Source organism: Ambystoma mexicanum, chromosome 8 (genome assembly GCF_040938575.1).
Source record: "Ambystoma mexicanum isolate Mex_15411 chromosome 8, UKY_AmexF1_1, whole genome shotgun sequence".
Lineage (NCBI taxonomy): Eukaryota > Metazoa > Chordata > Amphibia > Caudata > Ambystomatidae > Ambystoma > Ambystoma mexicanum.
Genome location: NC_090929.1, coordinates 1,466,852,688 through 1,466,875,791, shown reverse-complemented (window position 1 = coordinate 1,466,875,791; position 23,104 = coordinate 1,466,852,688). Strand labels below are relative to the sequence as shown.

Here is a 23,104-nt window from a genome sequence, read left to right as displayed (position 1 = left end):
GTACTAAACAATTGGCAAATATGATTTCAAAAAAGCAGCAAAAAAAAGTGAAATATTCTATGGGGTTGTGCAAATAAAATTCTATCGTAGTGTATTTGTACTGACTTTAGAGCTTAAAAATGAATTTTCATAGCTTAATTTTATCTTTGAGGAATGGAAGGGGCTGCTGTGGGACTTTATGGAGAAATACATTTGAAAGGATTGGGCTTTTGAAATGTTAACTATGTGAAAAGAACATTTTTAAATGGTTTGTCTTGTAAGGTGTGAAACGCTGTGAATTCTAGGTTTCTAAAATTGTATCCACGATCAGCCTTCCTACGCTTCACAACAATCAGTTGGTATCATTGGCAAAGCATCCTTTTTCATGACATTTAATTTTAAGACTTCTTTCAATGCTTCCGGGCTTTTTAATTCTGTCATATCCATGAGATTGGTACAATATACCACAGATTTCAGGAGACCCTTTGCTTTTCTGAAATCGACCCACTGAATTATTATACTTACTTTTGGGTATATACTGCCAGCCCTTCTCAGAGTTCTATTGCTAAGCGGGTTCGATTTTATTACAGTGGGGCAGACTTCCACTCATATCTATATTTGGTTGAATTGAATCTCGTGGACCGGAATGAACCTGACGGATGTCTGGGGGCCCATCCTTGGTTGGCGTTGTCCACTGGTTGAAATTGGAAAGGCACTGGGCATCCAGATCTAGTTATCCTCTGCCCCTTTGGATCCAGGAAAGGTGGCCCCCAGCTATTGTACACTTTTTTTTGGCTCCACTGGAATTCCTTTTTGGGCCCAGTCCTCCTTCCCTGCTGCACATTTTGGTATATGCTCCTTCAGTCAAAATAGCAGGCCATGAAAAACTGATCAAGTCTTTTATTTTCACATAGGTGAATTCCAGGTTTCTAAATTTGATCAACTATCAGCCTTCCTACGCTCCACAACAATCAGTTGGTATCATTGGGAAAGCATCCTTTTTCATGACATTTAATTTTAAATTTGGCTAGGCCAACCTTCACTCACTTAGCATCATTTGACATTGCATTTTGTGTTGGAAGGGCGCTGTGATTGATTTACTTCCTGATCTCTCACCCATAGAGCCGCTCCATGTTACTTCCCTTGCCAATGAAATTATGTCATAGGAGGGAAATGTCAACTGAAAACGAACCCGCCTCCTTTTGAGTGAGGAAATGTACTGAGTTCCAATATTATTTGATAAGGAAAATGACATTCCGGTGTGGAGGACCATTCTGAATCGAATGCTATAACTTGTTTTTGTCATTTTCTGCTTCCATTTTCATATTTTTGCCTTTGGAATTCAGGCATGTTAGCTCAAATAAACACAACTGATCACTATTTCTTTGATGAATTAGTGTAGGTTACAGGCTACTAGTGATCTGGACATTCTTCCTGTGAAAGCGGACTAATGGACGTAGTGCACAAACATATATGCTTCACTTTAACTGAAGATCGTAATGCTACACAAGGTGCTTCCTGTCTTCTCTTATTTAAAATAGAAATTTTCAGTTTTTACCAATTTTACTGGCATAATTCTCGAACAATGTTCTGACAACACACGGTAGGATTGGGTGTCCTGTGTACCATTTTCCTATAGAGCACTGAAATCCACATTTCAGTAATTCGATATGCATGTTCAGTAGCATAACATATTTCGAAAAGGTGCACTTTTGCCATGTCAGGCATTTTTAGTAACATCAGATTCATGTTAGTATCAGCCTTTTTAACAAAGCCAGTTTGTCTTTTCGCTTGCCGATCATTTTTCGGAGCCCAGCGCTCCTATCGTTGGAGTAGATAAGAGGTGAACATTTTCCCCATAGGGTTGAGCAGAGCGATAGGGTGATAGTTATTTGGCTGCTTTCGATCTCTCTGCTTGAAAATGGGAACAAGTATGGCGGATTGCCATGTTCGGGGTACAGCATTAAGTTCTCCAATCATTTCAAACAACTGAAGACATAGTTTTGTCCAATGATTGGGATTCTGCTTAATGACCGTGTTAGATAACCAACGGGTCATGGTGCACGAGAGAATTCAGTCTAGCTATGGCTTCCTGTATATCTGATTGCTTATATTCCAGTACCCATCTTGTCAATGGTTTTTCAGGCACTGTGGTCAGATTAGAATCTCGTGCTTTATATAAATCAGTAAAATGAGCAAACCAGGTGGCTTCTGGGACGCCCGAGATCAGTCTATTCCGCGTTGATTCAGAATATTACACAGGTTTCTGGTGTTTCTAGTCCTTACTGCTTCAAGCATGTTTTCGGCATCCTGTTGTAATGTCTGCGCTTTATTATTCTTACTCCAGTTGGTGTATTTCTGATTTTCTTTCCTTATCAACGCTAATTTGTTTACATCTTGGCTTTTCATAAGACTTTTAATGTTCCTGCGCAGTTCAGCTTTCTAATCTTTTCTTTCAATATTGAAACTGTGTATATGTTGTGGTCTGGGTTTGTTGTTGGACGTTGTTTATTGTTGATCAGGTCTCAAAAGCCATTCATAGTTTAGTTTCTCTATTCCTGATTGTGAGGTCACCAGCAAGATTTCAGACAATACATCTATTTGGTTATTGTTTAACCATAGTCTCGTTAGTCTTCCATCAAGTTCCAGCTGTGGTAGTGATATTTTCTTTATTTTTTGGTTTGTTGTAAGCTAGATTATCTGTAGCATCCAGTGGTCCGTCATGTTGGAATAAATAGTTTCGATTTTAGTGAGTTTGACGAAAATCTCTGAGGAAGTGTAAATGTAGTCCATGATGGGCAATGGTGCACCTCTTGACCAGGTTGGTTGGATCTCCTCTTTGTTTAGAGGTTTGTGTGTAATTAACAAATTACGGTCATCCATTTCTCTGTTCCAGCGTCTCAATCTAGGGGGGAAGATTTATGTCGTCTTGTCTTTTGCCTTCATGATCGTAAAGATGTAGATTCAAATCGCCACAAATGATAAACTCTGTTTGCTGGAATCGTTCTATAGCATTATCAATTTCTGAAAATACTGCATCCATGAAAGTCTCGTTGTTTATTGCTGGCGGGTTCCAATACAAGTTCACTATTGTCAGGGTCTTTTTTCCCCTGAGATCTACTCGCATGTTCAACTACATTGTCAGCTGATGGATAATAGTTCAAAATGACGATTTGGATCCATGGATTCACATTTATTGTGTCGGCGACTTCCAGATTTGCATCTACTTTTATTAGCGTCAAAAGACCCGCCGCTGGTCGGCCTCTCAGTCCTTGGAGCACCAGATTCATGAAGGAAAGATATCCTGCACATACCGGTTGTTGGGTCATCCATGTCTCTTGTAGACAAATAATCTAGAATATAGAAAGATGCTGATTATTCTGTTCGAGATGGGTATGGCCTCGGGAGTTCCATGAGCACATGGAGATTGCCCAGGAGCTCTGAATGGTTTGTGGTTAATGAGTTCTTTTCTTCGGAGATTCCATATAATCTGTATCTTTCCATATTGGGTTCTTTCATCGCTGTATACTTCTTTTCTCCTCGTAATAGTAGCTACTCTGGTTTCTGTCCTCCACTTCTGAGTATAACGTATGTATGCTAGTTCCTTTGTCTCTTATTGTTTGGTTCATATTGGCGTCACTTTCATAGTTCATTTTTCTAGTCAAGACCTTTATTTATTTCTATTTGCAAGTTAGTAAGTTGGGTGCACTGGAAGCCCAATTGGGTCAGTAGGTTTTTGTGGCCCACAATTTCCATTGTTGCTCTGTGGTAAAAATCCACCCATACATCATCCAAAGAATGTTCTTCCAAGAACTGGACTAGTTTTGTCACTTGAGCGTATGCGTTTCAATTGTGGTATAGCGTGTAGCAGGCATATGATATTGGTTCTGTTTAGTATCAATATTTCCTTAGATTTTGCTATTCTTTGTATCTGCAGTCTATACTCTACATGCTTCTTTCTTGGATCGGTAAACTTAGGTCGTGTCAGATGAGTCTCATCCGAACACATTACAGGATTTGTCCGATTGGTGCTTGACTCATGGATAGTCTCTGTTGTTGAATTTTCTGCATTAGAGGTTAAATCAACAATTTCTATCTCGTGTCGATGGGAACTTTCTAAATTGCTGCTAGACACCTCTTCACATGATAGATCCATCGTATAGTCACTTAAATCATCGTCTGTTCTATCCTCACATGAAAGATACGACTTTTCTCTTATTTAGGAGTTGTTCTGATCATATTGATCGATTATTATCAAGGAGTTCATAGCTGAGTTGTTGTTGTTCCTCGAAGCTTGGGATCTCTCCATATTGGTGGCCCCTTCAGAGCCTTATTCCAGGTGTAGGTGTGTCTCTCGTTTATTGCAGTCACTTGTCGGTAGAGTGTGAGCAAGTGCAGTAGCATTTGTTGGTATGAAGCAGTGCTTTGTTTGTATTCCAATGGAGGCTTTCTTTTTTGATTTTTGTATTTTTTTATTTATCATTCCTAGGTAAGGATAGTTGTCGTAAGAATGCTCTTGATCCTTTCTGATTTATTTATTTATTTCATTTTGGACTTGGATTCATGTTGCGGTTTAGTCTTGTTTTAGATTGTTTTTCCCAAAAATATGTCCTGTTTTTTTCATATTCACTCTTTGCTGTTCTGTTTGCGGGAGTCTTGCGATACCTGTTGAGATTTCACCTATTCTACCCATGATATTGTTCTCCCCCGCTTCCATAGATGATGGTGTGATAGCAGGGTTAAGTTGTTTTGGTCGGGCATTCCTGTTTTTGTTTACAAGTTCATGAGAAATGACCTTCAATGGGTTCATATTAAACTGTACCAGGTCATCGCAAATTCTGTTAAGTTGTTGACTAATATTTTCTTTTATAAGCACAAGCTCTTCAGATATGCTATTGGGCATTAGCATGGTCAAGATTTGTTTAATTCATTTTTGTCTGATCTGTAGTTTCTTGACATTTCAAACAGTCTGTTCTGCCATTGTATGCTTGCTTCTGCTTCAGTATTTATCTGTTGCTGTAGTCTGTTCAGAAAAGCCTCAGTATAGATCTGCTTTGAATGGATTAATGCTAGGAGTGTTGTTGCTTGATCCTTCATTGTCTCTACCTTGGTTTTGTAGAGCTTCCATAATGGTATCATTGCTTGCGATGTGGTTGCTATCAGCATATTTTGCCGGTCCATCATAGTTGTTGGAATTGGACCTTTTGAACAGCCCCTCAACGGGGTACAGCTGCACTTGTCATCAGTCTTCTCAGTCGTTGGTGGAGAATCCATGGATTGGTTCTTTAAGGTTTCGATCTTTATTTTATTTGCGGGAAGTCTGATCTCATCATGTGACGTTGATGAATGTTGTTGCTGATCTATCAAATTATATTCTGGAATCGACATCACCGGTGTAGATGTGGATTGTTGTGTTCTCATGTCCACCTTTTTAGTCCTTTCTTTTTTCATGATTGGACATGAGTAGCTCGATTTCAGTAATATCGAGAAAAAGTCGTGCTACACGCGCATTAGGTGTATGAGTAGTAGAGGTTTACGTTGTCAGATTTAGTATGGTAATCCTGTCTTCATTGCCATCTTTGTTTCACTAACTGAGCCTTCTGTTTTTGGGACATTTCCCACTTCACTGGTGGGAGAGTATAGCTGCCGTCATGATGGTAACAATTTGCATCCAAAGTTGGACGCCTCTCAGCTTTGTTGATATTATTGGTTACTTTGCATGGGGTATTCGTTTTGGGATTCCGAATCTTGGGTCTCGCAATCTCACTCGTGACGCTGGTTGGTTTCCTCCTCCACTCTCGTGGGGTACAGACGGACGGCTCTGGCTCTGACTTCGCTGCTTCCAATTCAGAGCTTCTATACTTTGTCACTGATTCTCCCGACTCCTGTCTCTCACACGACGCAACCCCCACCATGCTTGACCCATGTATGCCACTCTACCGTTGTAGATGGAGAACCTTCACCGTTGTTTGAGCTTGGGATCTGGCCGTGTAGGCTATGCATCTCAATAATCTCCTCTCGATGTCACCAGTGCCCTCCACTTCAGGAGCACTCGCTCGCAATGAAGGTTGGAGTTCCTGCGTATTGCCGCTTTGTGCTAAATCTATCAGTACAGCTATTACTGCATCGTCTCCAGCGGGTGTTGGTAATATGTTGCGCTCTTCCAAGGGGACAGCATTCAGACATGCCTCGCCGCCCTCAATCATTTCTCCTGTCGCGTACTCTCCACCATGGGAGTTGTCAGCAAACGAGTGAAGTGAGTCTATATTGGTATGTGTTAAGTCTATGTTGGGTGAGTGGTCCGATAACAAATGTCATATAAGTTTTTGAACGCTAGGAACAACTTCTTGCAGATTTTGCCAGTTTCAATATTTAAGTGGTGTTTGTACTTAGCCAAAACACATGAGTTCAAGTTCAAAGATGGTGAAAATTGTGGTCGACTTGCACACTTTGCCCGCAGAGCCCAAAGAGCACAAGACTCAGCACCCAATTCCGTGGCCGCTCCGCGGCAGGGGTTGGGTTATGTAGCCGGCTGCAAAAATCCACAGCAGGTTCACTGGAGTAGAGAGAGGACAGGGTAGGGTTCCGGGCAGTCTATCATCACAAGACTCAGCACCCGACTCCGATAAGGGAAATATCTCATCAGTCTCTCCTTCTTCTGAAAAAACAATGCAATGCATAGAATCAGAATGTACTCAATATCTTTCCTAAAATGGGAGCCAAGATACCATGTTGCACCACTGCAAATTTCGCTGGGTTCTGTCTATATCTGCTTTTTAATATGTACTTTTTGCTTTCATTTACTTGGAAAAATGAATTTTGGTCTTAACGATGTAGTAATGCTTTCTATATTAGAAAATGTACTATAGACCGTTTTGGCATTCATTGATCACTGAACAGTAATCCCCCCTCACCCTCCCCCCTTCACCCTCTGCTAGGGTTGTGTTGCTTAATTAATAATGTGTGTTTTGGAGGTAGAACCCGTTGGTTCTTTTAAGTGTTGTGAATCCTGCACATGTAATACCTGTTAATCATTATTTTCATAAATGTGGATCTTCAGTCATACCAGATTATCAATAATCTCTCGGCCTTCTTCCTGTGGTTTCAGATCTGGTTTTATACAAATTCCATCTTTGAGAATGCTGGGATACCGCTAATGGAGATTCCATACACCACCGTGGGGACTGGTGCCATTGAGGTCTTGGCTGGATTTATTGGGGTAAGCATTCTTATTATTTTCCGATGTGTGCTCCATTGTGAATACTATATATTTTTATAGCTTGGTCTCAAATTGTTCCCCCAATACCTCTATGTATAGTACTGCTCTAGGGAGGTAACAAGCATTTTAAGACATTCAAAATGGAAATGAGGGACTAATTAAGTGAGTTACTTCCTGTAGTGACTAGTGTACTTCTAGTCACTACATTCATAAACTGGTATCACTTGGGTAGAAAAAGCATGCCGTAATGGTCCATTCAGTCCAGATTGCCTGGCCATTGATATCCCAGCGGGTAATGTCCAGAGCCAAAGCCCATTTCAATGTGCACTTGTATATGAGTGGGAGAAGAGGTTGTTTTGAAGCCAATGTCTCTGTCCTAGACCCAACAATCAAGAGCAAGTACACCAGATGGGTTATTAAAAGCAGTTAAAAACACCGAAATCCATGTTTTTCTCGCTTCTAGCAACATAAGCAGAAGGAAGCCTGATGCAACAGTAGCATCTAGAGGTGTCGGGCTGGGACACCACTAGTATATGCACTGGATTGCTGTCCTGACTATGAAGCTTAACACTTAGGATCTTTCCGCTTTTTTTATGGCAGTGCAGTGGTAGCTGCAAAGTTGCAATGGGGACTTTAATACTGATTCTACACCACCCCTGCGCCCCCTATGTCTTATCTCCAAGAAGTCCGGAATTTCTGCCCCACCCCCAACTCACTCTGGCTCCAGCAAGAGCAATGGGGCCAGAGTGAGGCTCCAAACATGTTTTGATGCCGGCTAAGATAGATCATGAACAGTGAAGAGCTTGCAGAGTTCCAGGGTAGGGAGCCTGCATTAATAAGTGTTCACTGATGTTCTCCACTGTCACTACTGGTGGGGGCTATATGATTCTAATAATGGATAGTGTGAGTCATCGAGGATGGACTCGACATGAGGGGACTGCAGCACATTGGGTAATTGGACAGAGGAAAGATTCCATGATGCCTTGGGTCAGAAAGTGTAGCTCCTCAAACTTTCAGATATAGTTTGGGGAATTGGTTTGTCTGGGCAGGTGGGGGTATAATGTCCCTCTGAAAAGTTATACTAGAATTAGTAAATGTTTAGAAATCAGGTTGACTTGCATATATACGTGAAACTCCCATATTTCATGGCAATTATTAAGATCAGAATTGCGCTCACATTTTGAGTCGGCTGCTTCAAGTACTCAAGGGGAGTCAAACTAGGCAGAGCTGTTCATTCATTTGGGGATGAGCACCATCTTAAATGCTGCCTCTTGCAAGGACTGAGCCTAGCCTAGCTTTGATTCCATAGGAGCACATTAGCAGAAATGTAAAACCCGTGTAAACGGACCCATCCCGGGGTGTGATGTGTGTTCCTATGTGCGTAGACTGTGTTAGGCTGTTACATATGAGAATTTTTTTTGATTGGGAACACGTTTGGGAGCCACACCAAAATAATTCCTACTGGGAGAAAAAACTCTTAATGAGGGATTGCAATAATACATGAGGGCATTGCTTGTATAGCTTCTGCATTTGCAAATGTCCCAAGCATGCAATATATTCATATATGCCTTTTTGTCTCGAGGCTGGGATCTGATTTGGTAAACCTATTGAGGGCGGTGGGAACCCCAACGCACCCTGGGATCGTATCTCTCCAGCCCTGAAATCTCTTCATTGGCTCCCTGTGGCTGCAAGGGTTAAATTCAACACCCTCTTCATTGTCCACAATCAGGGGTCAAGTCCTAAAAATTAAAGTGGGGGGACTCATTAACAAGCGCAGTGGCATGTGGTGTCGCCAGAAATTAGCATATCAAGGTGAAATATGTACATTTCATTACATTGCCTTTGCATAAACACCCAAATTGCACAGGAAGAATGCCATTTGCCTTTCATAAAATCAACAAATATACAAAACCAAGAGGATACTTTCTTATAATGGTGTTTTTGAAAATGTTAAAAGGTGTGCATGTTTTAAACACCAAGAACCAATACAAATGTGTTTCCTGGAACTTACACTCCCGAAATGACATTTCATCTGTAATTGTTTATTTTTTCCACCTGACTGCGGTTCGAACCCTGAGGATGGCTTTAATCCATAAAATCAAAGAGGACATTCAATGTTTCTCATTTTAATTAGGGGGGGGACTGAGTCCGCCCTCTGAAAAAAGTGGGTGGACTGTGACCACCCCCATGTACCCTCGATTTGAGCCCTGTCAAAAAGGCTTTCTGGGGCCTGGGTCCAAAATACCTTTAACTCTCCCTCCGTAAATACCTTCCCACTTGATCTCTTCGCTCCTCCAACTCCCAAAGGGTCAGTCGCTTCTCCAAGCAACGAGTTGGGGGTAGATCTCTCTCTCTCCTCGGCTGTGGCCTCTCTCTAGAACAGCCTCCCTGCCACTCTGAAATTTGAGGAGAACCATCTCTGGCTCTTGAAGCACCTCAAGACTTTCCTCTTAGCTTCTGCTTTTTCTCCTCCTCTCTCCTGCTGATCTGTCTGCTTTGGCTCCATGCACCTGGCTGCCCTCTGATATCGGGACCAGGTCCCTGCCCACTCAGTCACACACCCGCACTCCCTCTTTACAACCCTTGCACTTGGATCTGTATCTGTAACCCTACAGTTCCAGTCCCCTTACCTGCACTTATCAGACACACCTTGTCTGTGCTTTTAACCTAGCACGTATCAGTTGTTGTTGTTTTTATCCCTTAATCAGCACTTTCCACCTCCACCCTCTCCCTTACACTTTCCCCTTCCCTCTCCCCTTCACTTGTGTGTTCTCAATGTCACTGGGACTAGTAAGATTGTTTTGTCATCCCTTGTTTCGCCTCCCATGCCTCGTCGTGCTCTGAAACGCGTGTGTAGGAGCGTGATGCAAATAAAATATTTTGTCTGTGCGATATACTCTTAATAGTTTTGTTCACACCTTGCATTCGTCATTCTTCTGTTCTACCCTGCAATCCATTATGCACCACGTGTTATTTTTCGATTTACATCTATTATTTTGATAATGGTTGCCTTTAAATTCTCTCCCGAAAGATAGCTTTGCTAAATAAGGCACCAAGTTCAAAATTTTGCAAACACAGGACTGCCGGTCTGTCTATTAACAAGGTCGACTCAGCATTTTGCCCTTGGTTCAACAGAGTGCGTGCCGATTTGAATAGGTTTATCTGTTAAAATAGGTTCATGTAACTATGTGTCAACATACATAGAAAATGACAAAATGTTTTGCATAGTGCCTTTATCACATATTAACCCTTAGGGCAAAAATAAAATAATCGATTTCACCAACTTTGAAGCTTGCTTTGACACACCGGCCATCTAAACGTAATGATTGCAGAGTAGGCTTCGGTGGTCTGCTACATGGGGAGAATCACCAGCTGGTGTGAACTAAAGAGGTTGTTCTTACTCGGATATCTTTAAAGTCTGGTTGATCATGGATACTCAGTTGGTCTTCTACGTCAAAGCCTCTTAACCAGAGTTTCATTGTTCTTCACCCTATACTCCTAATTGGCCGTCCCAGTTTTACCCATGTGGTCAAGCGGACCTGCACATTGGCCACTCTAGTTGTGGCTAGATCAAGTGTGTTTTTGCCTTGGTGGCACAGAATTGTGCTACTCACGTGGTAGAGGAAGAGACCATACTCCAGAGATCCCAACTGAAGACCAAAAACGAAAGGATGACTCATGTGGACACCCGGTGTCATAAAATGGAGGCAACCATGGAACATGGTTACCCACAGAAATAATGCACTGTTATATAATAGGCAAAATGCAATGGCTAGCAGCAACCCCCTTCTTTTTAGTTTTGGCTATTGCGTGGTGCCAATGTGCCACCTATAAGCCAGAAATATTTGTACAGTTAGGGAGCATGGCATATGAGGGGCACAAAGCTTGAAGGGTTTGTGGTATTTGCCCACCCATTTAGTCCGCATAACAATGGTAATCCTTAGGGCCATTCCCACCTACTTCCTGCCCTCTCTGCTCTCTTTGAGCTACCGTTTATGAAGCCTCACCATCTAACTTTGTGCCTGAAGTGCCTGTCAGTGTTTCAGCCTTTTGAAAAGTAATGACTTATTTGGAGATGTAAACGCACTACTACTATAATAGAAATGTCTTAACCATGTCTGCGTTCAGCCATTCCTGGGGACTATGCGTGTCCTTCACTGAATTCCTGTTAAAAACGAGCACCAGTTTTGGTTTGTGTATAAGTATTTGACATTTGCAAGGTACTGGTATTATATGCCCAGGTATTTGCCTTTTTAAAGCTACCATCCATGGCCAGTTAATACTACTATGGCAGTGCCTGGTAAATGCCCTTCCCATGTCTACACAAAAGCCTAAACCATTGCATTGCCAATGCTGCATGTAAGTTGAATTAGACCAGTGACAGAGCATTGGGTATAGTATAGGACAAAACCAGTCGGATCACGGGGTCCATGGGAGGATCACATTGCCTTAATTTTGAGTGAAGCATGGTGCAAAGGTGTTTGTAATCTTTAAGTGGAATTCTGCGTACTGGCTCGGATGAACACCAGTCAGGCCTACATATTCACGTGTAATGCTTGTTTTTCAAAGCAGTTATCGCTTGTGCTCATCATCCTTTCCATGTGATCATTCCCGCGGGTGACCTAGGATGCCGATAACCTGGTCATTGAAGTACATTCAGGTATCTAGTGAGGAGCGATGGGTAGGAAGAGAGCCACAGAGTTAACTTATGTCAGTCTTTGGAATGTCAGGCTATATTGTCAAGATTGATTATGCCCTATTCCCGTTCGATTTGTCCAATAGAACACCATTGTATGTGGACTCTAGTCTACAGACTAATACAACCGAACTAGAGCTTGGAATATCTGCAACTCTCACCACACATTTTGCAGACCACACATTTTTTCACAAATAAGAGAAGTGTGCTTGAATATAAGTACATTATTTCAGGCATATCTTTAAAGGCATGCTTTATTTGAGGGATCCTCGGCAAGGGTCTGCCAGCCGAATGCAAGCTTTTGTTAATTAACGGTATGCAGGATTTGCAGAAGAGGCTTTCGTTTTAAGAACTGGGTTGCTTTTGTGGTGGGGTGAACAATGAGTTGTATAGAGACTTGGCATTTCTCTGAATAGCAGTATGAATTGGATGAATAGTTTGGACGATGGTGTGAAGGTCCTCCTAGTGTGATAAAAAAAAAATGACCACTCAAATTAATAGTAAATGACAGTAACCAGAACAAAACCAACAGCAGCATGAGACTTTGGCACAAGTGACAACCCCTGTCCCTCTGTGCACCGATCTCTTATACTAAAAGGAACACATGAATTTTAATGGAAGGGGTGGGCCAGACAGGACAAGGAATCCTACTGAAACAATTTTCCTGGCATGAAACGAAGCCCAATAATCCAATCCTTTTATACCAGCTGCACTCTTTCATATTAGTGCTATCAGGGAGGACAGCATAACATAATACAATTAGTGGAGGTAAATATACTCCTTAAAATATCCACACGCTCGGAGGCAGGTAAGAACGCTTGTAATTTGATGACTTCCATCTGCTAATGCTGATTTAACTAGGAAAGTGGGTGCCTAAAACATACTTGCATATGCCAAAAGGGAAACTCATCAGAAGCGAGAGATGTGAAAGGGAGCGTTTCTACACAGAGAAGAGTCTTCATTGCAACAACATGCACAGTAAAGTCTAAAGCCTTGCCTAAACAAGAAACAGTTGTTTAGCAGTTTGCAATTGCAAGAGGAGTACATAAAATTTTCAATTCCCAAACTTTACCTCACAGTCCCCTCCAATGAGACCTTTACTCCAGACTTATTAAAAAAATCTCTAGGAGAACAACCATCACATCCTGGCATAGCGCAGCACATTATATCTTCAGTAGTTTGACAGTAGAGCACTTGAGCAGTTTGGGATAATTCAGAACAGTTATTGCAAAGCCGATAATAGAGGCACTTACAAACCATCGACAGACGGGACAGGCTTCGAATTATGACGAGTGCTACATGTAAACTGTGACTTGGACACACCCAGGGGTCCAATAGACCTACAATCCAAGACTCCAAGTTCCAGGAATCCTCAGACTGGCATGCAGGCTTAAAATGTGACATTTATGGGGATGATGTACGTAATATTGCTTATGTAACTTGGTATGAAAGTACATCACTCGCTCTTCACGACTGCAAACAAGCCTCCTTGAGAGGCCAGAACAATATCTAGAGCCATACAATTATGAAGCACCATGGTTCGGATGGCTACTTGGTTCTCGTGATAAGAGGCAAGGAGGATGCAGTGGAATTTGCAATATCTTCTGCTAATCTTGACAATTGGGTCAGCCGGTCTATATCATAATCCCAAGGATTTGTATAAGATATCTCACATCTGCAGCAATGTTTTCCCAAGCAGTGCTTCTTAGACTAGAGTGGGTTGGAAAAGTGGAAGTATGATGCACTGCAGGCAGAATATACCCCCATATAACAACTCCCTCCCCAATTGATGGGTAACTCACTACACTGGAATTGGTGGACGAGTAATAATGGCATTTGCTTGTTCCCATGAACAGAGTACTTGGGTTAGTGTAACGTATGAGGCCAATTGCTGGGGAGAAAAGGTGGAATGCTGCGGTCTTGGTTCATACTTGATCTGTGGTAGGAGCATTTGGCGGACCAGTTAAGCCCAAGTGGGAATGAGTATCACTACAGGGTTCTGGGCCTTGGGACTGGGTAACCAACTTAATATCCAAACAGGCATCCCCTACACTGAAAGGGAATCAGTGAAATAGGAAACCTGGAGGACAAATCATGTGGTAAATGGGCACAAACCTAGCAATCGGTAAGATGAAAAATGCAGGCAAACTGCTAGGAAAGGTGCAAGTATGTGTTTTCACTGTGAGCGCAGGCATGTGCAGAAGGACAGTCCTCTTCATGACTGGTGGTGAGAAAGGCTACAGTCACAGGAAAACAATAGGCTAACCATATCTTCACGATCACTGAAATATCGCTGGACATCATGTACACCAGTGCAATCCTTAACTTCAAGAAACCGGTCGTACCACCAGTGCAAAAGTTTAAAACTTGCAGACATAAAATCGATATTCTCATCAAAGCAGGTAGGATGCAGGACATGGGAGGCAGTTGGGGGAGGTTCATACCGATGTTCAAAGGGTCCACCTAAACTCGGGTACTGGGCAAAGAAATTCATAGTGCCCAGTTTGTGATCGAGAGTTCCACCTAAAAGACCAAACTACAAATATTCCAGGTACCAGAGCCACGTGCATATGAGGGTAATTGTAACAAACAGAATGACCAACATACCACCAGCAAGGGCCATAACTTGCAGGTATAGGTAAATCAACAGTAATGCCTTCTAATCTTTGCCAATGCACTGCCACCTCCGAAGGATTCATCGTTGTAGAGGGGACAAATCCAGAGACGAGTGACTTGGCCAATTTGTTTAGAGCTACTGACTTTCAGGTGCTCTTACATGGTATCGCAACACGTACCTTCTGCAGGATGCATTCTGAGGTCCTGAGTGGGTCAGACACTGAAGATGGTACGCCAGGAGTTAGGTCTGAATCTAGGTTGCTTCTTCCGGGTCGTCAACCACCTGATGAAGGAGCCTTAGCAACAGCTCCCACAGGGACTTCACTGTGTAAGAGATTCAGATGCTCTGGAGCCTGATTCAGCACTGGAAAATATTGCCTTATCGAGGGCCCTGCCCTCGCTTTCTTGTCGTGGCTGCTCCATTCCACCAGAAGAGTCTGACATCGGCAAATGCGATGTCACTCACGGTGGTTTCTTGGGCCGTGGTAGAGCTGAAGCCAAGCTGAGGAAGATAGGTCACCTTGGGGGTGATGTTGTCCGCTGGGTCCGCTGGGTCAGTGACTTTGCAGCAGTGCACGCTTGGATCCAGGCCGGGATACCCAAACACTTAACAGCTGCGTTTGTAGTTGGAAGATCCTAGAAAGGGCTACACCACCTCAGCTGGAGCGCAGGCATCTACTGGTGGATCTTCACCAGGACCCAGTATCGTGGCTGTAGACTGTGACTAGGTTTAGTAGACCGTTCAGGCAGAGCTTCACGGACCTGGGCATGTAGAAATCAGACTGTTTTAATCAACATGCAAGAGTACTTAATAAGATTATCATCCTCTAATGACAAACTTTGAAATATAGGGAACTGTTGGAGGTCCAGTTCCCCATTTTATGGGGCCACCTGAGGGGATTTCATGGGAGACGGTTTTGATTTACGCTACAGGTTATTGTGCATGGCAATCAGAACCAAAGGAAAAGCTTGGAGACATTTCAACCCCATCACTTTACACACTTTAGACAGCCTCAAATTAAGGTCCCCATTCTGGCGTTCTACATGCACACTGGAGCGCAGGTGATGAGTGCAATGGAAATGTTGAGTTGTTCCTAAAGCTTTGCGCACTTCTCTAATGATCGGACTAGTAAAATGGGTACTGTGGTCGCTGTCTATACCGAGGGGCCAGTCCAAACTAAGATATAAACTCTAACAACTTCTTAGCCACTGTGACAGCATCTGCTTTTCTACAAGGATAAGCCTCCCTTCACCCACCCAGAAAATACATCCGCAAGAACCAAACCATAAATCTGGGTCATGCAGGTGGGTAGCTGTATGAAGTCTGCCTGCATGTCTTATAAATTGACATTCTGGTATCCGACATGAATACTGCCTCATGGGCACCGCTCTCCCAACATTGTATGTTAGACATATGATAGTTTTGACAATAACTTTTGAGCAGTACAGGTGAAACAAGGAGCCATCCAGTCTCCATGCAATGAAGTGATCATAGCGTTTTTACCTGAATGAGCCAAGTCGTGAGCTTCATGAACCAGGTAGGAGAGTACCACCTTGGGTGCCACTAGGCAGCCTTCTGGGTAGCGCCACAGGGAGTCTACTCCCATTTTACACGCCTGTTGAATGCAGGTCACCTTTTCTGCTTCTGGGGCTTGATCTTGTAGGATTGCCAGACTGGAAAAGGAGGGGATTGGTGACCGTGGCACTGCAACACAAACAAATTCATTAGGTGCCAGGGGCCCTTTTAAGGCCAAGGAGCAAGCTGCACCATCTGCAAAAGCATTTCCTTGGGGTGTAAATGACTGAGGGATCATTTCACTATGGCTACAACAGGCAGTAACAATGGAGTCAATAAGGCTGATACATATTTTCCATTTAATATTGTGGAAGTTTGTATCCACGTTGCTTCTAGAGAGTTCCGAAGTCGTGCAACACCCCGTGGGCATGCCTGGAGTTGGTATAGATTGTAGCCGATCTACCTCGGGCCAGAGTACATGCACAGGTGAGAGCCATGAGCACAGCGACCTGTGCTGATTTTGCCATAGGTAGATCTGCTTCTAAAACAGCATGGAGCATGCATGCAGAATACCCAGAAAACAGTACCCCAGTTTTCAGGACACAAATACAAGATCCATCAACAAAAAGACTCTGGTCCATACTCAACACGGGTAGATCTGACAAATCAACACAGGGTGACAAGTGTCTCGACGACAACCTGACAGTCATGTGACTCCCTATCCTCAGGGGTTGGTAACAGAGGCAAGATTGAGAACGGAACATGGATTCAAGTTACATTGGCAGTGGAAATTAACAACTTTTCATATGGGGTGAGATGGATATTTGACACATGCTGTGTCTTCCCTTTAAGCAATAATGACAATAAAGCATGGGGAACTGGGATTGTGACAGGATACCCCAGGGAGTCCGTTTTCTCTATCAGCAGTGCGGCGGCGGCTCTTGGATAAGCTGGGAGTCCTGCAGCTACTGGATCTAAAGCTATGCTGTAATATGATGCAACCTTCAGCAAACCCGTTGTGCTCATCCGGCAGACCTAAAGCCGGAGCAATTGCGAGTGCTTGCTTAATGGTTTGGGGGTTGAATCATGTGTGAGGTACTGAAGGGGCTTAACTATGGACACATACTCGGGGTCCCATTGGCTACAGTAACTTATGAGAAGCCCCTCATCTGCTTCTTGGTCTGAGCCTTAGGGACTTTCTGGATCGCTGCAATCCAATTCTGGGACAAATGTCTTTTCCCCAGCAGATATCTCATGGCCAGGTACCGCACATGGGCAGAGACCACTGTAATTTCTCTTTGTATGCCTTGTGACACTTTTCAGCAAGTGCTTTCAGCAGAAGATCTCCTCACAAGCTTTTTTCCATGGGGGAGATCCGGGCAGGGCGTGGGGGCTAGGAGCAGATCTACATACAACCCTCCTGGAAATTGAACTGAATGAAGGTCTTTCTTTAAAATTGAACCCGAGGAGGGCTTTCTATCTATCCCAGTGGAAACCTAATGAACATATATGGACTGTGGATGTATGGATATAGAGAAAAATGCTGTGCAAATCTACACCAATAAAGTACTTTGCTGAGTAGGGAATACATGAAAGAATGGTAGCTGGATTGGGGGCAATACGGAGCCATTAACAGTGCAAAAATCATGAATACACCGATAAACCTCTTTACCTGGCTTCTTAGCATGGATGTTATTTGGTGCTTACCAGGGGTCGCAACTGTGACCCCCCGTGTGCTCCGTTGCTACCCCTGTGGCCTGCCTTGCTACCCCTAATAAATAAAACTAAAAAAAATAAAATATTTCTTTTTTTATAAACTGAAGCTCTTGGGCTGTGGCCAGTGCCATGTGGGTCTTTGTTTCTGGAGTGACAGGCTTTCTTGTTCAGGCCTCTTAAAAAATAAATAATTAAAACAGGGGGTTCCACAAGTGTAACACTTTGAGCAGTGACCCTAAATAAGAAAGAATAGGATTAACAAATTGTTTTTCTGCAATTCTATACAATATTTGCTAGACTCATTATTCAGGCACACTTCAGGGGGTGAGTCACTGATTTAGTCTGTGCTTAAACATCTCAAATTCACAATGCAGACAACATCCAAAAAGCATTTAGAGTACAATAAGCATCCATTTCTGGCTATATATTTAGCTTTTTCGAAAGTTGCAGTTATAGTGTATTTTTGTCTGCCGCTGTCTGTTACGATCATTATAGGACGTTCCATCTCGATCCTTGGTCACTTGACAAAATCCTTGTGCCTAAAAGCTTGTGTACTGTGGATAAATGTTTGACCATAGGAGATAAAGTTGCCCTTGATTTCATTGTGCCACAATTAATGCTTAGTTGTAATGTATCTATCTTTCTTGTCTCCCGGGCATGCTGCTCAGGATGTTTGTTTGCATGTTTGAGGTAACGAGTGCCCAGAGTATGGGATGCTGCGCGAGTGCGATGCTTTCCCTGCTGTACTGTAAATTCTTTAATGCACAGTTGAAACCTACGTATTTTGCCATCCTCTGAAGCCTGAAAAGTAGATTGAGCTGACTGGATGCGAGTGCTCCTGCATGGCGGTACTCCCCTCAGCATGTGCTCAACATGTCCAGGCAGCACATGGGTTTTCACAGACCTCGTCGCTGTTGTTATGGGGCTTGGTATGGCCAGTCACCCTCCTGCATACTTGCCATCCATAGCCAGGAGTCAGTGAGTTGGTGTTCAAAATGCTGCACGGCTCCGGTCCGGTCATTTTATTAAGTTAGTCACATGGTGTCGGGGAGGGGTTCAGACATAACGAGCTTCAGGTTTTAAAATGCATCCTTCCACTACTGAACATGAGTTGAAGCAATATCTGCATGGTTCTCTTGTGGCTTGACTATTGCAATAACCTCCTGTTGGGTGTCCCCAGCAACTTCTTGCAATTTCAATCTATGAAGAATAAAGCTTCAAACTCATCCTGGGGACCTAACCCATGAATCACATCATGCTGGCGCTACTCACACTACATCGCCTCCCAGTTAAGGCACTTATTGACTTCAGAATCCTCTGTCTTCTCAGCAGAGCCTTTTGGGTCCATGGACCAATCTATTTTAAGCAGAGAATGAAAAAAAAACCTTTTGTGCCAGACCGCTAAGAGCAGGCTCAATCTCTAGTTGTGGTTGCCTTCAGGAAAAAAAAACTTGAAGCAGAACTGTGTGGGTTGTGGGAAACCTCCCCCTGGAACAGTCTTGCAGTGGCCATTCAGCCCACAGACAATAGCCTTCACTTCTGCAAAAAACTGAAAACTTTCAGAGAATCCGTACATCTTGTGCCTAGACACCCACTGTCACTATGAACCTGTCTGTCCCCCTGACAAATATCCCCATTGACCTTTGACCCATTTTAGCAAACTCATTGTCTTGCTGCTCCCACACCGAAATGCTTGGCCAATCAATTGCTTATGATCTCCTTGTATTGGGTCTATGCAGTCCTGCATGTCACTATGCTCTGGTAGATCTGTTTATGTACTAATGTTTTATACTATGGTCTTTTCATATTCCTTTACCGGCACTACACTTATCTGATGTCTCCAAAACCTGTGAAAGATCAAAGCGCCCGTTCCTCCCCCTTGTGCTTTGGAAGTGATGGGAAGCTGCTGTGCCTTTATAAAAACTCTAATAAATCAAATAAATAACTTCCGTAGGGGTCATCACCACCAGGATGTAACGTCGGGTATACGGATGATTCTTGCTTTGTCGCTGTTCTGTGACGATGTGCTATTCTATGTTCTTGGCTCATCCTACTCAAGCAATCAGTGATGTGATGTGAAGGATAGGGTTTTGAAGAGGGGGCAGTTGTGTCCTCGTACTTTTGGTCTTCTAAAACTAGAATTCTATCTCTGGTGGAGGTGTAGGGACAGGGATACGTAGGGGACTCTCGGCTCCCTCCATGCACTGCTTTGAAGTAGCGCAGGTTGGGTGAAAATGCTCTGGTAGGCCAACTTTCATTTCAAATTCATTTTGATGGCGTCTTGGTCACACTGCTGACCCAAAAGTTAAAGTAGTGCTACCTTTATACAATTAAAGTGCATGAGACTTGAGATGCCCTTTCCTTAGTGTCCACAGGTGGTTATTGTCCCCTAGGTATACCTCTTAGCAGTCATTATTTGTGTTGTTAAACTCTTAAAGGATCCCCAGGACCTCTTGAGGACCATGATGGCAGATAATGGCAAATCCTGGCATATCCTAACAATAATAGCTAATTTTTCCTATAACTTTGCTGGCGCACCTAGCACCGGCTTTGTGGGTCTTAAGTTATTGTAGTGTCATGCTCTGAATACCCTTTTGTAGTACTGTATGCGTAGGTAAGCAAACTGGCCTTTTTTGCGTCCACACTAGTGGTCGAGTAAATGGCCACATACAGGTTAATGTGCTGTTCTCCCCGTTTCTCCACTGGCTACAAAGCCTGTGATCCTTTCATTGGCTTTTATCACCAGCATTAAATAAACTCTAGGGTTAATGGTTAGCAAGGAGTGCTGACAGAACTTATGGGCAGAGCTTTTCATTGTGGTCCTACTAGAGTCGGCGGTTATTATCTGGCTGGTGATTTAGAACTCGCAATTAGTTTTTCCTCCCAGCAAAAACCACAAAGGAAACGAAAATGTATCTTTATTACAGTGAGAAATAGGATGCCTTCTCTTCCATAAACACTAATAAAGAGTGCCCTTTAATCAGTAGCTTCCCTTTCGCAACCCCTCCCTCCCTTCTTGTTCCCTGCCTCCTCCATCGACTCCAGGCCCCCTTGTTTTATCAACTCACTTAGCTCGAGAGTTACCACAGTAGCCTGGATTTATCGCCCTGCATTTTTGCCATATTTTTAACCCTGGGCCGGATTGAGCTATAGACACTAAATTAGATTTTTGACAATTAGGGAGACTAATGTAGGCCACTGTATCCCAAGAGCTGCATTTCACAGCATGGCTTTCCTTTAATAAACATAACTGGCTCAAGACATGACGACTTTGCCTCTGCAGTCTCCTTGCCTCCGTCCGCTCTGGCTCCCCGACTTGCCTCCGTCTTCATTATTCTCGCTGTATTGCCATGCAGTTAAGTAGGCCACGGCTTCCGCCACCTCCTTGCTCGTGGTAATAAGATTGCTTGAAGTGGCGAAGAAGGGAAGGTTTTACAACGTGAAGCTCACATTCACTCAGGAAGACTCATAGCTCTGTCAGTCTGATTGGTCCTGAGTGGAGACGGGAACGGCACCCAATGGACGCCATGAGATTGGTTATAAAATTACAAGCATTTGTTCTGCTGTCAATATTTTTTGCTGCTTTTGCTCAAAGCTGTTTATCCTTTTTCCAGCGGGAAGCAAAAGTTGGTGCTGGAAGTGTTGCGCGCTCAGTCTTGTCAGCGGCTTTGTGTTGCCAAATTTGGTGCAGGGAACTATGCTGCGCCCGAGGACTACCAGCATTGTGGGTCTGTACAATTCCACTTGCACTCGGATCACGTGGCGTTTAAGCATTGAACAATATTGCAAACATTGATTGCAGGACGGAAAGAAATTGGCACGGACTAGTCAAAACGTCAATGCTCAAAGGGCCAGAGCACCAGAATAGCGTGGGATGGTTCTGTGACCCAGTCGGACTATTGCACTGTGCAGTTAGCATGTTTAAACCATGTTACCTGCTTACAGGATTTTAAATACATCATTTGCTGGTATTCCTGTGAACCATTCATCACCAGGTACTGCTTAAATAATTTGTCGTGAAAAGTCAGATTGTGATACGCAAATTTGGCTCACTGTCAGTACTCCGGCGTGTTGATCGGACCGACCCATGGTGATGTCAATTTGCTTAAAAATTTAAACGTGCAGGGTGTCGTGCTATTTTTCATTCTGCAAAAATATATACGAGGCTGTTTTGGAAAACAGTAACTCAAAGTACGAAGATTTTTTTTTGAAAACTATTTGAATGAAAAGGCAAGAACATGACCCCTCTGCTTTTAAAAGAATTGAATTTATATTGAGCGGTTGGATTGGGAAGATGCAGTTAACATTTGTGCCAAAGTAGATGAAGGCCAAAGTAGTCCTAATAAGCCATGAGGGTCTTTCCTCTGTGTTTTGACAGCCTCGCCTCCGGGCCAATGTTTGCACACTGGACCCGCAGATCCAGGTGTAAGGGGGAAAACTGCGCGCCAGAGGACCGAGAGAAAAGTACAGAGTTTGGAAAATATTAAGATGGATGGCAAAGGAACAGAAGGCAGATGAGCACTTAAGATGTGTGCAATATAATTTGGAGCGAGCAGGGGGGATTCATAGTAGATGTGTGCAATATAAATTGGAGCGAGCAGGGGGGATTCATCGTAATCTAGCAGAGTTGGTACATAGCTTCCTGTTCTCTATTGTGCCACAAAGGCTATTCTAGTTAAAACAAAACTTGCAAGTCGGTTGCTCCCAGAAGTTGTTTCTTGCAAGTGGTAACCTGTTGAAAAATGAAAGCTAATATTCCCCTACAACTCTGGATGAAGCATATTTATTCTTTAAAAACACACATATATATTTTTTAGCGTAATCTGTGCAGTAACAATTATTAGTAACACATTTTAATCACAAATTACGCATTATCATATTCATTCTAATGTGTGCAATGTACAGATGTTGACTATTCCTTTCTTCCGAAGTATCATATATTTGATCCATGGTTTACAAATTCAATTGACTAATTAAGAATCAATGTATTATTTGTGTAATAGTTGACACTGAACAGTCCATTTCTTACATTGCATAGTAGCTACAAATGCAGAATTAAATGGCATGATCATGAATTGATATATTGGGATTGTAGTGTATACTAATCACTCCCTTTTTGACTTCATATAGTAGCTACAATGGATCAATCGCTAAATGGCTTAAAAGTGTTTTGCACTTAATGAATGTTAGCTGCTGCATGGGCTTCTTCGGAGCCTCTTTCTAGGCAAATGATTATGTAGAAATAAAATAAAATGCATATGACCCGAGGGAAGAAAAATAACACATTGATTAATGTGTAATGTTGTTGTTTGACGGTATCTTGTGACAGAATTGGACATAATCTGGTTCATTAACTAACTTT

At 42.9% G+C, this 23,104-nt stretch overlaps 1 protein-coding gene across 1 annotated transcript in view; it reads left to right on the top strand.

Moving 5' to 3' along the window:
* The window catches only part of LOC138473115 (solute carrier family 2, facilitated glucose transporter member 9-like), a 369,925-nt gene that overhangs the window by 244,176 nt on the left and 102,645 nt on the right, over positions 1 to 23,104 (top strand). Inside the window, exon 8 of the mRNA XM_069611639.1 lies at positions 7,088 to 7,198. Within this exon, the coding sequence (XP_069467740.1) occupies positions 7,088 to 7,198 (111 nt within the window). The remainder of the gene's footprint in view (positions 1 to 7,087; positions 7,199 to 23,104) is intronic.